Raw genomic sequence first — 14,785 nt, 5'->3', positions numbered from 1 at the left:
GAAAAAGATCCTAAAGTTATCTCCTTTGTCTTTGTGTCTTAAAGAAAAGCCAACAGAACAGTGCTGTCTAGTCCTGGAGGAGGAACTTCAGCACTGCGAAGGCTACACTGTGGGGACGTGAGATGGTCAGCCAAGGGGACGGAGTGGCACTGGCTTCAGATCCAGGTCCCCCGGTGTGTCTGAGAAATTCCTCTGTCAGGAAGCAAGCTCACACGGGGACAGTGCGGCTCGACACCGTGTGGTCACACATCTCTCGCATACACCCAGTGGACAGAAGGGCTCGACAGAACAAACAAGCTAAGCGAAAGCAGAACTACAGACAAGTCTATAACCCACACTATACTTAAATTATGCATAAATGCACTCCTAAAGTGCCCGAATAATACTGAGCTCCCAAGTAACAAGAGGCTTGCGTTTTTCTATGTAAGCAAAAGTAAAAGGCATTGAAGTTGATGAAAAAGTTTTCAACTTTCCTAATACAGTACATATAATAACTTAAAACGATTTCCCCACTGGTCCTGGAAAATAAATTCTACTACAATCACGTCCATGCCAGGTCCTGGCACGCTTCTGCATTGAGTCTCTCGTCTCCGTCCTGGAGCCCATCATTTTTCCAATGGCTTTCTCCTTTCTCTAAACCCTAACCCTGAATTTCTAAAACCAGTTCTAACACGTGGCTTCCCTGAGGCACAAAGGTACCGAACTCTATCATTAATAACTACTGAGGAATGATAAATATGTTATTTATATTAAAAGATTTTAATTCTTTTGGGCCACAGTTGGGAGAGAAAAAAAAAAAACAACAACAACTCAGAACGCTTAATAGTCCTCTGCCGTGTGAACTGTAGCCCTTTCTACGAGAAGTGGAACAAATGAAGGAAACGCCAAGTGTTGCGGCATGCATGACCCGGCAGCACCGATTATTAATAAAAAATTCCCGACTAGAAAAATACTCAGAGTTGTACACCATCCACTCTGAATCTTTTTGTTTGTAATAAACTGATACAAGCAACCAAAAAAAAATTATCCATGGGACTACATGATTGGGCTTTACTTTGGGGAACCTTTTAAAAAAAGGCATCTCAGCCAGGCCCACTGGCTAGCAACTCCTGGGCGCGCATGTCGGGGGAGCCGCTCTGGTCCTGTGAGGATGTGACAGTGAGGCAGAGGCAGAAGAGATGTTGGAGGCTCCTTTTCTCAGCTGCATCACTCAACTTTGCTGAGCCAGAGTTCTTTAACAAACTGAACTGCTTTCAAATCTGAAAACAAATCTTACCAGTCAAAACTATGAGGGCATCTAAGTGCTCCAAGTAGCCAAGTCAGAGAGCCCGGCTTGCCATCCTGCCGCTGCGCCACTCTCTGTGGGTGCTTGGGCAGGGTAGGGGGGACCCAAGAAGGTGCGAAGCCGACCAAGTGTGGCACTCTTACTCCTTCTAAGAGCTCAGAATTTACTGCCCGCATTTCAGCTTGTACCTAAACCATCTTGGGTTTACTACAGGTCATAATTATTTGGGGCATAAGTTATCTGCACAATTATTTGATAGACATATTTAAGAATGTGGAAACATGGTATCAGGGCACAACTTACCAGAAAGCAACCCTTTTTTTTGGTCAGTGAGATACAGCCTTTTGGGGTGCAAGGCCACATACCCCATAAGACGAGCTTGATGAGCTTGGGGTATGAGAAATCCTCAGGTCATAGAGTAAGACAAAGGAGGAAGTGCCTCCTTTAGCCGTGCTCGGAGCCCAAGGATTACACTGTAAGACACTCTCTCAGGGACAGCTGGAGACTAGGCCAGACAGTGTTCAATACATCATTGTGGGCAATCACATTTTATCGTGTGTCTGCAGGTAAACTACACAGAACAGAGGAGGTGATCAGGAAGAGGACTACTGTCGGATTTCCACATCATTTAAAAATTACCCGAACAAAAATACCCCATCCTAAACAATGATCTCCATTGAAAAATAAAGCTATTTTAAAACTGACAGGCTGACCTTTTAAAATATTAAGTTAAATTAAGCAGCAGCAATTAAGAGATATATATCTTATCACTTTAAGAAAAAAGAGTATTCAAACAGGTTAGAATGATTAAAAATAGGCAAAATACTTGCCAATAGGCAAAATATGGGAAAACCAATTCAAGTATGAATATAGTATATTAGAATCATATAAATTACATATATTTACAAAAGTTAAAAAATGTAGTTCAGATCTGCAATAATCCACCAAAGAGGACGTTATTTCAAAGGGACACTTGTTCCTCATGCAGGGGCCTATCTCAGCTCACCCAATTTGCGGTTTTTGGAAACAGTGCTCTGGTATTGAGCACAAAAATGAGCACCCAGGAATTATTCATCAAAATGAAAAGACGCCGACAGAGAGGGGCGGGGAAAGCATACAGAAAATTCTGACTGAATTATTCCGCAGGAAACACTCCTTCGCTCTAAGTCAGGAATCTCAAGTGATCTCCACTGAGGTGCCATTCGGTTCTGGGGATATCTAATGATCACGTTTAAATCTAGTTTCATTTGCAAACACTGTGAAAACTTAGGGCTCCTAAAGCTGCAAAAGAAGGGGACGGATGGTGCGAAGTGGGCAGACAAAAGGGCCTGCACTGCTGCAGGGTGTGGCCTTTGGACTCACAGCATTTTGACTCCTTAAAGACAAAACAGCCAAGGAAAGCCCAACAAGTGGTTTTAAAACATAAAAGTGCACTTTGAACTCTCCCAGATCTCGAATATTCCGTGTGTGGGTGAGGCTGGCTTCACAGTGCCCGGCCACAGTGCTGCGTACTGATACCCAAGAGCTGCTGTGTGCAGCTAATCAAGCAGCTCTGGCCATGCAAGATGAGGGTTGGGGACAAAGTGTATGAAGCAGAAATATAAAATGCAGACTAAAACATCATGGAAAGTTCTTTGTTTGGAATGCTGAATAACTGACGTGGGTGGGTAAGTAAATTCCATTACCGTAGGAAAAACCTGCAGTCGCAGATGAATACTCCCTCTCCACAAATCGCCAGTAAAATAAACCAGAAAAAAGGCCCATAGTTGAGGACAGGTGCCTGCCCTGAAGGTCTCTTGGCCATCAGCCACGTCTGTCTGCTCCGGGACTGAATGCCGGGCACCGGCAGTGAGTGTGGACACCATGTGTCCTCAGGTGACACCAAGGTTGTACGCTACTAGCCAATAACACGTGAACACATTTCTGGTATGCTTGCAAGAGAGGATTTAAAATTGTGTCTGAGTTTACAAAGGGAAAATACCTGGTTAAAAGCCCAAGGTTAAAAATAAGAGCAGGGCAGCTGACCGCTAACGATCACGCAGAGATTATGGTTTAACTGGGCAGACTTTGAGGACATGGCCGCAGTCGGGACCACGCGATGCCCGCGGGGTGTGCGACACTGCCGCCATGTTTCCACACCACGCCCTGCGTCCCCTCCTGCCCAGCCAGCCTAGTCTGCCTTCCCCTCTGCCAACAGCATTACAGAAAGGCAGAGCTACAGAGTAACTGTGAAGGGCGTCAATCAACTGGAGCCTGGAAAATCAGTCGGATGCAGCTCTGCTCCCCGGCCAGCTGCGTGGCACAGAAGGGGCAGGCGGCGTGGAACGCGTGGGTCCCGTGGGGCAGCGGGATCTGAGACCAGTACTTTGCAGACTTCTCTGAGCACACATGGCCACAGGGAGTGAAAGCATGAGTCGGTGGGCCCGCATCCACATAAAATCCCGCCTCACAGCCCAGCCAGAGAGGCACGTAGGGGCCCACAGTCCTGCACATGGGACACTCCCTCTCATTGGCCTCCGTGTCGCTGCGGTGGCCCCAGTTGTGGTACCCGTGCACGTGGCCACAGCTGAGATACGCCCAAGGCTGCTTCTCCTCCACCACCTCCTTCCGGTTGATGCTGGGAAAGGCCAGCGTGTTGAGCCCCACTGGACACTGGGGCCGGGCGGCATTGATCTCCTGCCGCAGTGCTTCGATGTGCTTCTGTGTGGGAGCATGGAAAAGCCCGTCCGCCGTTCTCCACAGAAGCGTGGCCCCACACAGGTCAATGAGGGAGCCGTCCTGCAGCACGTTGGTCTCACTTTCCACCTGCACCAGAATAGACAGACACTGTTTGAAAGCAAAACCCTGCAAACCATGGAGCAAATCTCACCAACTTTCCTCTCACACAAAATGTCACGTTTGAAGATGTAGGAGGGGCTGTTTGTCCCAGGAGCAGAGAAGCAGCCTCTCCTCCCGGAGCCTCAGTTTCCTTACCCGCACACCACGTTTATCACATCTGTCCAGGGTACAAAGCTGCGCGCACAGTGGACCTGGCTTTATAAGCTCAGCTAGCTGTGGTTTTCCTGGACTTCATGAATCTTCCTAGGTTGTTTTTATTTGCAACTCTGGAAGTTGACAGATCTCATGAGGGCCACAGATGTCCTAGCAGGGCACCCTATGAAGATTCACCATGGCCCACAAAGAGGAGCCCTTCAGGCCTGCAGTCATTACCAAAGTGTACCGCACACTCCTGTGACCCTTTGCCTGCCTCACACGCTCCTCAAATCTGTCCTTCTTTGTTCCTAAGGTCTGAGGCCGTGTCCTTCACTTTGAGCCCATGGTTTCCAAGGATCCCTGTGTCACACACCAAGTCGTACAGGTCCAGTCAACAGCTGATGAGCAGCACAGTGAGGCGTGGTGGGCAGGAATGGACCACTGCTTCCCTGGGTCAGACAGAGCCTGTGGGGCCCTGAGTGTACGAGACCAGCAGAGCACAGGCCTGTCCTCAGGAGCCCACAGCTGGGGGTGGCCGATGGGGTGAGGCCTGTGTAAAACTATCCAGCAATTGGAGACAAAGTCGTTTTTATTTTCTTTTTAAAGAATACAAAATAGTACAGCAAAAAACAAAAAAAAAATCATTAGAAACAATACAAAATTTCATTAAATAACAGGAATTCAACAATGGTTGCTGTGTTGAATGTTTTCTTCAAATTAATTATTTAGGTTATCGGATATAAATGTGCAAAATTGTTTAAAAAAGAATAAAACAAAAACAAAAAGGAAGCTATATGAAATTAAAAAATAAAAATAAGAATTAAAAAAAAATTTTTTTAAACATTAACTGCTGGAGCCTGGAAGATGGCTCAGTGGGATAAGCGCTTCCCTGGCAAGCGCAAGGGCCTGAGTTCAATCCCCGGTTCCGCAAAAAACAAAACATTAACTGCTCCTTTTAATAGATTAGCAGTGCAATTATCCAAACTATCCTTCACATATACCTAAATATATGTTTTTCCCTTCTTTCTTTTGTCCTTTTCTTAATCCCAGTTTTTCCTTCCCATTGAACAGATTCTTTCCCTTTCATAGCATCTATTGTATCTTACAGATTTTATTTACCCATTCACAGGTTCTTTCACTAGTGAGACAATACAACGTTTGCACATGTGGGTCTGATTTACACACTTCATTAACAACGTCTTGAAAAGTGGCTGACAAATTACTGACGTTGGCTTCTGAAGAAAATGCTTCTCAGAGGCTTTTAGCCACAATGCCAGGAGGTGTGAGGCTATGCCAGAGCTGAACCCTGGTGTGGAAAACAGAATGGGGCGGCTGCTCTCCCTGCAGAAAAGCATCCCAGGCAGGCACTGGCCTGCTTGGATTGGCCTCTGCTGCTTTTTCTAGCCCATAAATATTTAGTTATCTTCTCAGAAAAGTACTGGACCTCATCGTCATTTCCCTGGGTATTTTTCTAAGGGAGTTTTGAAGAACTCCTTCTTCCCCACCTTCTAGAAAAAGGCTCTGGCTCCCTCTTGCGCTAGGTTCTCCCTGAAGTACAAGTGGGAAGCTTATGAAGAGTCTGAGGCTGTGCTACAGGCCACAGCAAGGTCAGAGGCCTCAAGCTCACTAAGAATTAAAATCAATGTTGTTGAAAGGCTGGGCGTGGTGGTGCACCCTGGGACCCCAGCGCTGGGGAGGCTGAAACAGGAGGATCACTATGAGTCTGAGCTGCGCAGGGAGACCCTGTACGAAATAATAAATAAATAAATAAATAAATAAATAAAATCTTGAAGAAGGACCAAGCCCAGCTATATCAAGCCAGGAGGTAAGTGGTGTTGATTACAGCAAAACATCAATAGGCCAAGTCAGCACAGCCGGAGTTATTTCCAGTAAAAAATTGTAACTATGACTCTGGAGAACAACACAAAGAATTCTCTGTTAATTTTCTACTATGAACTTAAGAAAAAGACACTTCACTATTCTTGAATTCTACAAAATCCCGCTTACTCTTTCACTGAAAATTCTCACTAATTGGTCCTAGAGTGCTCAGATTTTTCTGGATCTGTGAAGTGGTGCTCTCGGTTTGTTCTCCATAAAGCAGATTTCAGCAGAAAGGCATGGCGAGGTAAAGAACGAAGATGACGTCCCTAAGATGGAGAAGAACAGACCGGCTCCCACCTTGGCGCGCTCGGCGGCTGAGTTCCGTGTTCCTGCTGCGTCAGGTCCTGTGGGACGGGGTCCCCTGGGTCCCATGCGCTGGCTATACCCACTCACCAGCTTGCCCTTCTGCTGCGCCGACCGGGTCTCCCTCAGGGTGTACACGTCCCCACACACCGAGATCTCTCGCCACAGCCCCGGCTGGGATTCCTCGGTGAAGCCGCCCCGCGGGTGCATGACCAGGACGCCGTTGGTGGTCAGCCCGTCCATGTGGCCGTCGGGGTTTTTCCACTTTGCTGCCTTTTCCTGTGGGGCAGAAGAACACACTGAGGTGACAAGGAAACAAGGGGAATCTTTATGATACTGGGCAGAGGAAGAGGGGAGGAGAGGGATAAATCTGCATTTTCTATTTAAATGTAACCCTTACAGGATAAAAGGTGCAATTATTCTGACAGCATGAAAGAAGTGCTAAAATGAATGGTTTATCACCGGATTCACATTTTCACCTCCGGTGCATACAGAGGCCGATGCTCAGATCTCCCTCAAGGTGCAGAGCCTCCACGTCCAGGAAGCCAGCCTCTCTCCTTTTTCGGTGTCCTATTACTAAGTGCGCTCTCTGTGCAGTCCTCATCTGGGTGCAGAAGGAGGTATATAAAAAGGCTCCTTGTCCAAAGTTCAAAATTACACAGAATGTTAAGCTGACAAGGTGTGGCCATTTGTTTTCATACCAATCAATGTGGACCTGCTCAGAGGTGGGGGCACAGGGCCCGGGCACACTCTCATGGCCCAAATCGCCACGGCCACTCTCGCGCTTCTTGGCGAAAGCCCAGGCAGGGGCTCACAGTGGGGCTGGGGAAGGGGCTCTGCTGCACGTGACTGCCACGGCAGCGTTACCCCTCCCCGAGGCTGGGTCAGCTGGAAGGCCCTGCACCTCTGCTTCTCCCAGGCAGCCCTGCTGCAGGGGCTGGAGGCGGAAGCAGCCCCGTGGGGGCCAGCCCTGGGGAGATGGAGGTGGCAGGCAGAGGGGTAGACGGCAGGGCAGGGCTCTGCAGCTGGCCTTCGGGGCACTTCCAATCAGTGGGGACAACCCTGTTATTACTGGCGAGGCCACAATGACCAGGATTCTTCCCTTTAACTGTATCCAACTGCAGTGAAGCCACAGAATCACTGAAACATTGGGGTTCTTTTAGAAGGAAACCCCAAGAGGGGCCCTCTGCTCTCTGTGATCCATATCTGTACCATCTAGTACAGAATACAAAGAAATGTCAATAAAACATTTTTGAATGAATAACTCCCTAATATTTTCCCCTGAGCCTTAATGATCTAGATTTAGCCATTTATTTTCATTCTAAAATAAACCAAGTAAATCTACCACAAATACATTATACATAACATGAATGTATAATCTATAACAAAGTGACTGTTGTCCATAGTATAATACATACACAAACGTAACAAATGATGGGTGCTGTTACACAGTCTTCAGATTTTTACCTATAAGGAGCCATCTGAAAGCCAAACAGGCACCACAATTCGCATTTAAATCCTCCCTATTGCGATAACGGGCGTTTCTCTTCAGGCTGCGTAGGGATCACCAGTACTCACTCCAAGGAAAATGTTTTTGGAAGAGTCAAAGCCAGCGGCGAATATCCGCGCAGTGTAGGGCTCGCTCCTGTCGCACACGATCCTGCAGGCGAACCTGGAGATGGTGCTCTGCGTGATCTGGGCTTCGTCGCTGGGCTGGCCGCCAGAAATGGTGTCTGTGACGACAAAGTCGATGGGGCTTTCGGTTGACCTGCCCACCTGGACAAACCAACACGCTCATGATTCTCCTGGACAGCATCAGCACACGGCATTTTCTTCACGGGGAACAGGTGTTCATTCCCTCAGGTCAGAGGGTCAGAACATAATGACAAACACCCAGTGCATGCCTTTTCTCATTTAGTGAAAGAAGTTACGGTAACCATCAGCTCTTTTATTTACTTTTTTGCAGTACTGAGGATTGAACTCGGAACCTTGTGCTTGCCAGGCAGACACCTGTGCCACTGAGCTATATCCCTGGCCTACCATCAGCTCTTTTTAAATAACAAATTGACTTAAGATTAACTTTATTATGGTGCGAACAGGAAGCCCGAGACCAGAGACCAGCCTCCTGCCACAGCAGAGGGGCACAGCACGGCGATGCCACAGGTCAGCAGTGCCTCCTGCCCTGGACTGGAGCTCTGCGTCTGTCACCATCAGAGTTTAGCTCTTAAGAGAAAGCTTCATATTCTATTCTGGAGGAAAAATTAAAGCTTCCCCTACCCTCTAGATTTTCTTTCCTGGGTTCTGGGAGAAATACTACTTTGATGGCTAACTTGTTTTCTATTGTGCGTCCAGAGAGCAGCAAGAGCTCTTGCTCGGCTGCGGAGTAAATCTACCGGAGTCCTGGCCCTGCGCAGCGGGAGCCCCCGAGGCCCAGGTGAGCCTGCCACACACAGCAGAGGAGGGCAGTGCGGGGGCTCACGGAGCAGGAGCAAGCACGACTTAGAATCCGCTCTCAGCACCTCAGGCGTGGACTTTAAGAATTCTCCCTTGTGGAAGCCTCAAAAGCTGCTAAGAATACTGTGTTGGTTCACTTTTCTTGGTAAGATTTAAATGACACCAGAAGGAATACATTTCATTAGGAAAATCATAAGTTCTAAGGCTTTTTCTACTCAATAAATTCACATAAAACAGGTTTCGCTTCTAGGAAAAGTATTGCTTACAAATAAGGAAACCCTTAAGATGGGACAATAAAACACTTCTGCCCTGATGTTCTATGAATCACGAGCTGTTAACAGTGATAAGTGTTCCAGGTACCAAAGAGCCTTCTCAAAGGAAAAACATTTATATGTAAATGAAGACTTTCTCACTAAACTCATTAATGTCGTCTCTTAACAACAGTGACTTTGCCTTCAAAGCTCCAAGGAGAGGAACACAGAGGACCTGAGATGTGTATGTAAAAGCTCTGGGAAGTCAATTCCAAGGCATTTTTACGCTGGTCACAAGATTCTATCAAAAGCAACGTAAAACACACTTCTTTCCCCAATGAGTAACATACAAGTAGCATCTTGTACCACTTAGCTCTGCTTGTTTCTCAGAAAGACAGTACTAACTTTCTTTTGTAAATCTCCCACATATATTCTCTTGCGCAGTCTAACCCCGTAAAACCAACAGACAACACCCATTTATTTTCTCTTGTTTTCTACAACTCTTAACTTCTTGGACTAATGAAATGTGCCAGGACTAAACCAAACTGCTGCTTCTGCTGAAGCTCATCAACTTGAACAGACAGACGGTGGCTGAGCATATGCATTTCAGACTTAAAAAACAGAACTTGCCAAAAAGTGCAACATAAAACCTAAATTGGAGATAGTATAAAATCACACACAACCCCTTGTTCTCAGGTTGCACCATCCGCACTGCTTACAGCTAAGTGAGGGGACAGGCCCCGGCCAGCTCCACATAGCTCAGCACCCGGCACTAGGCCCAGGCCCAGCAAAATGGAGCTACTGCTCTTCTGTCGCGGAGAGTCATCCAGGCCTCCACCAAAGCTTTTCTAGGTAAGCAGGGGGAGAGGGGTGGGAGGGAAGGGAATGGGAAAACAAGCTGCAGCAAGATACGTCTCCTGCAAGTGCAAATTCCCTATGACTAGTGCTATCGTTATATGTACCCATAAAAATTTTAAAAACAAAAAAAAAATTGGAAAATTACCAAAAAATAATACTCATCACAAATTACTTAACAAATATAGAAAAACATAAAGGAGAAAATAAGGTTTTCTTTGAACTCAGGAGCAACTTGTCCTGGATCTCTCTATTCCAATAAAATGTAGGAGTGAGACAGGGCGGAATTTCCAAAATACCACGACCGTTTCACAAAGCCCGGTGACCCCACAAAACAGTCTATCTCAATTTCTCCACCTCACGGGAGAAGCAAAGGCTCTCTGGGCTCTGCTAAATGCTCAGTACCCCAGCGCCCTCCTCTAGGACACCACACCTCTGCACCTCTGCTCTTTTCTTTTGTTTGAGAGCTGGGGATGGGACCTTGGATTTCCCACATGCTCGGCCAGCTGTCTAGCACTGAGCTCTCCTCCAGTTCCTGCCCTTTCTGTCCACAGAAATCACACTCCTCTCGAAAAGCCACGTTCTGAGTCCATCCCGATTTATTAAATTAATGTCCTCATGAATTAAGTGAATTGACTATAAAATGTGAAATTTTATTTCAACCAGAACATGCTGCTAGGATCAATTACTTCAAGTCATGATCATATCTAACTGGCCATATATCATTTGTTTATTAATTTACTGCCATTTATACCTACACTCTGGCTTTTTTTTTTTTTTTTTTTTTTTTTTTTTTTTTTGCAGAACCGGGGATTGAACTCAGGCCCTTGCACTTGCCAGGGAAGCACTTACTCTTCTGAGCCATCTCCCCAGCCCCTAAACCTACACTCTGGAATGCCAATAAAATTGTACGCTTGAGGACACAGCCACACAGTGCTTTTGAGAGGAAGAAAACCTCAGTCCCATCCCCAGTGCAGACTCAGTGTGGGAAAACGGCAGGCCACCCTGTATTCTACTGGGTCAGCTCCATGTTACTTTAAGGCAGTCATGGCGGTAACGTAAGATGTTTCTGTGTTGGACCTGAACCCATGTCCGTCTCTTATTTTAGTCCTTTTTTTTTTTGAGAACCAGGAATTGAACTCAGGCTCTTGTGCTTGCCAGGGAAGTGCTTATCCCACTAAGCCATCTCCCGGCCCCAGCCCCACGTACTTCTGTACTGCATCTGATGCTCTTAGAGTGCTTGGTGGTATTCACTTGTAAGGGCCAAGGTAAGAGCTCAGTCCCTCCCCGACACCCTGGATTTTGCACGAGGAGGAGGGAAGGAGTAGGGCGGGGTAGCCTGGTTGCTGCAGGAGCTCGAGAGGCCGCGCCCCACCCCGTGGGGAGGACGAGGCGTGCCCCTGCCCCCCCCCACCTCTCTAAGAAGCCTGACTGCCAGTTTCTGCTCCTATGGATTCTGTTCCCGACTGTCGCCTTTCCTGAGCCATCACTGTCTCCTCCTACAGCAGCCTGCCGCTGGCTCTCAAAACGCAGTCAAAGAGTTTTGTTTTGGGCATAAATTCCAACCCATCACTGCTTTTTAAAAAGATAATAGAAACGAGCACTAGCGAAGCATGCCCTGCCTAGCTGTCTCAGCAACGCTTAACTGCCACAGACGTCTCCTCTTCTGTGCTCCTTAACTCAACTGTCACTGCAAGCATGTGCCACTGCTGGCGACAGTCTGAGTACCTTGCACTTTACTGAGCTCTTTCTGTCTCTGTCTCTTTCTCTCTCGGCCTTCCAATGAGCTCCATCCCAAATTCTTTCTTAAATTTTGAGATAGGGCCTAAGCTGGTAAATTGCCTAGGCTAGGTTTGAACTTGCAATCCTGCCTCAGCCTTCCGGAGAGCTGGGATGAGAGGCTGGCACACTGCACCCTGGGGAGTTTCCCTTCTTCAGAAATAGTTGCCTGCCTGCAAGCAGCTCTTCAGCTCTGGTCAAAGGCTCAGATTTCCACCCAGCCATACCTACCACCACCCCCACTCCTGCTGCTTCCGCCCTCTGCAGTACTCCAGGACCCTGCACAAAGGGCTCCGAGGCCCCAGGGCTCTGTCAGCCAGCACCCCTGGACCTGCCGGACAGCAGTGAGCACGTGCCCGCCCTCCACTCCCCTTCTGCCCTCTCCCTAGGTAATCGCATCAAGGCCCATTTATGAGCCGAAGTCCGGTTCTTTGGAGCGCCATATAGCACCTCAGTCTCCACTGATGCAAAGCAGTGTCGCTGACGGGCAGGACGTCCACTTCCTCTCATTCCTCGGTTTTCCTCTAACAGTGACTGACTAGCTTACAGCTGGCTCCAGCTAAAAGTCACATGTAGGACTCCTTCTTGACCCCTCCCCACATCACCCCTCTTGACCCCTCCCCACATCACTCCTCTGACCCCTCCAGCTGTCCCTCAGGTCACAGCTCAGCCACTCCAGTCACCACCAGCTCAGCCTCCAAAGCCCCTGCGCTCACACTTGCGTGGGACACACTTCTCCACAAAGGGCCTCTGCCACAACTTCCAACTCCTGCACAAAGGCCTCCCTGACACCCGCTGGGGTCCTGACCTGGCCCCACATGCCTCTCCTCTTCCCCACAGCCTGCCTGTCCTGCTGACATATCCCTGCACTGTAGCCGCTGGGAAAGTGCCTGTCCCATCTCAGATCCTCAGCTCACTTCCCTAGAAGCCAAAGGACAGGCTGACACGCCAGGTGCCCAAGAAATAAAAACCATGAGTGGAGGGTGACCATGGGGAGCTTAGGCTCTGTCACTCACTCACACACACACACACACATACACACACACACACACACACACACACACCCTGCAAGTTACCTTCTGAGAAACAACTGACAAAATGTATCTTGAACAGTTTTTTTGAACTAAAGGGTGCTAATTAAATGCTACACCTTAATCTACAATAAAATAAGAAACTCAATCAAGCAAAGCCCCAAAACACCAGGCATCACAGCAGCCAGGCTCCACCCTGTGAGGCCAAGCAAGGAGGGACACTGCAGCAGCTCCACTGGGACCTGGCCAGTCTGGGGGTCTGAACGCACTGGCCTCGCCATTCCTGGGGGGGCGGTGGGGACATCTGTCACCCTGTCATTCCTTCTGCGGGCGAGGGCCCTCTCTTAGCTTCATTATTCGCCCTACTCTCCCACAGTTACTCAGCCCTTCTTAGGTTACATTCATCCAGAGTCTCACTCGTGAGTCCTGTCCTCACTTCTGCCCAGTCCTTCTCTGGCTGCTTCCGATGTCTGGCTTCTAGATACTCTGCTAGCCCTTGAGGCCGACTCAGGGGACCACGAGTGCTGCGGTGCTTTGTCCTCGGTGGTTTCATCAGCGGCAGGCCCTAGACCTACCAATTTGTTATGGGGGAAAAGACATCTCAAGGTCTTCTGAGAGTTGTTTTTAAATTTAAATGATCTGGCACTAACCCCCCATAAATCCAGTCAGTCTGTGGATGGCCTCAAATTACTTTTGTAAAAGTGACAAATGTGTTACATTTTCTTAAGAAGTATATACATTTTTTGTTGAGCTTACTGCATGTCATTTGAAGAACTTGGGCTGGTGTCAGGTACAGAACAGAGAACTCTGAAGATCTAGGGCTTTGGGCCTGTCACCAAAGACTTCTCTAAGCCTAGCTCAAGTCCTTCCTCCCAAAGGCCCAGAGTTCTCAGGGGCAAAGGGAAGAAGTGAGTATGAATGAGTGTGTGTGTGTGTGTGTGTGTGTGTGTGTGTGTGTGTAGTTAGGGCAAGGTTTACTCTGGTAGGAGGACACTTGGAAAAGCATACATTAGAACAGCATGCTCAATAAAACCACTGTTCATGTTTTTGTGGTCCCCCCCCCCCCCGGAACTGGGGAGTGAACTCAGACCCTTGTGCTTGCCAGGGAAGCACTCATTCTACTGAGCCATCTCCCCAGTCCCACTGTTAATGTTTTGTCAAAATAAGACAATTGTTGCTTAGTTTAAACTGGCATTAAATAACTATGTCTCTGTGACTATGCCTGCCATGTGTCTGTCTAGGATTGTTCAGGTTTTCTCTTGTAACAACTAACACACACAGTCCTAAAATCCAACAGTGTGAGCCATCCCCTGTTCCACCACCCAGCCCCTCCTCAACAAAGCACCCATGGGAGCAAGGTCTTGTGTGGCCCAGAAATGTTTAATGCATTTAAAGCATTCTAAAACCATTCAGCTATCCTGGTTTGATGCTTAACGTAAAATTTAATATTACTATCTATAATACATTATTTATTTGTTAACATTTGATGTTAAGTAATTTTAACAGAATCAAACACTACTGACAAGATTCAATACATTTTACGATATTAGTAATTAATCCATTTAGTATGCTTGGTGCTCTTTCCAAGCTTTTTTTTTTTCCTCCAAGCTTTTCCTAATCTGTACAAAACCTTTTCTGTTCTTTCAGCTCCCAAATGCACTGAACTGGCCTCCATTTGTAGAGATTTTATTTTGAACATACCTAAGAGTGTCTCTTGCTAAAACTCTAGAAAGAGAAGAGTCTTATAAACACAAGAGCTGAGTCACAGCAGGCAAGCATTTCATTTTTCTAATCGAATAAGTAATAAAACAGTCACTCTGTGACTTTTAATTCACGTATCTTAGAAACAACATTGAGCGTATTTTCTTACTTGCAAGAGCCATGTGTTTTCTCTTCTGGAGCAGCTCCCTGCCAAGTCCTTGGCTGACTTGTCTGCTCCGTGGCAGGCCTCTTCTTAGTGACTTCGGGAGTAC

General features: G+C 47.4%; 1 protein-coding gene across 2 annotated transcripts in view; it reads right to left on the bottom strand.

Moving 5' to 3' along the window:
• Nucleotides 1–1,601: 1,601 nt before the first annotated feature.
• Nucleotides 1,602–14,785, bottom strand: part of Peli2 (pellino E3 ubiquitin protein ligase family member 2) — a 158,284-nt gene continuing 145,100 nt past the window's right edge. For both annotated transcript variants that reach the window (XM_023703104.1, XM_023703103.1), the window contains 3 exons: nt 8,021–8,218; nt 6,533–6,721; nt 1,602–4,090 (listed from right to left, as the gene is read on the bottom strand). In XM_023703104.1, the coding sequence (XP_023558872.1) occupies nt 3,524–4,090; nt 6,533–6,721; nt 8,021–8,218 (954 nt within the window). In that variant the 3' untranslated portion in view covers nt 1,602–3,523. The remainder of the gene's footprint in view (nt 4,091–6,532; nt 6,722–8,020; nt 8,219–14,785) is intronic.

The sequence above is a fragment of the Octodon degus genome, unplaced genomic scaffold (genome assembly GCF_000260255.1).
Source record: "Octodon degus isolate 3935 unplaced genomic scaffold, OctDeg1.0 scaffold00007, whole genome shotgun sequence".
NCBI classification, from domain to species: Eukaryota; Metazoa; Chordata; class Mammalia; order Rodentia; family Octodontidae; genus Octodon; species Octodon degus.
Note: the sequence above shows the minus strand (reverse complement) of the source record. Positions and strands in the feature narration are given on the sequence as shown.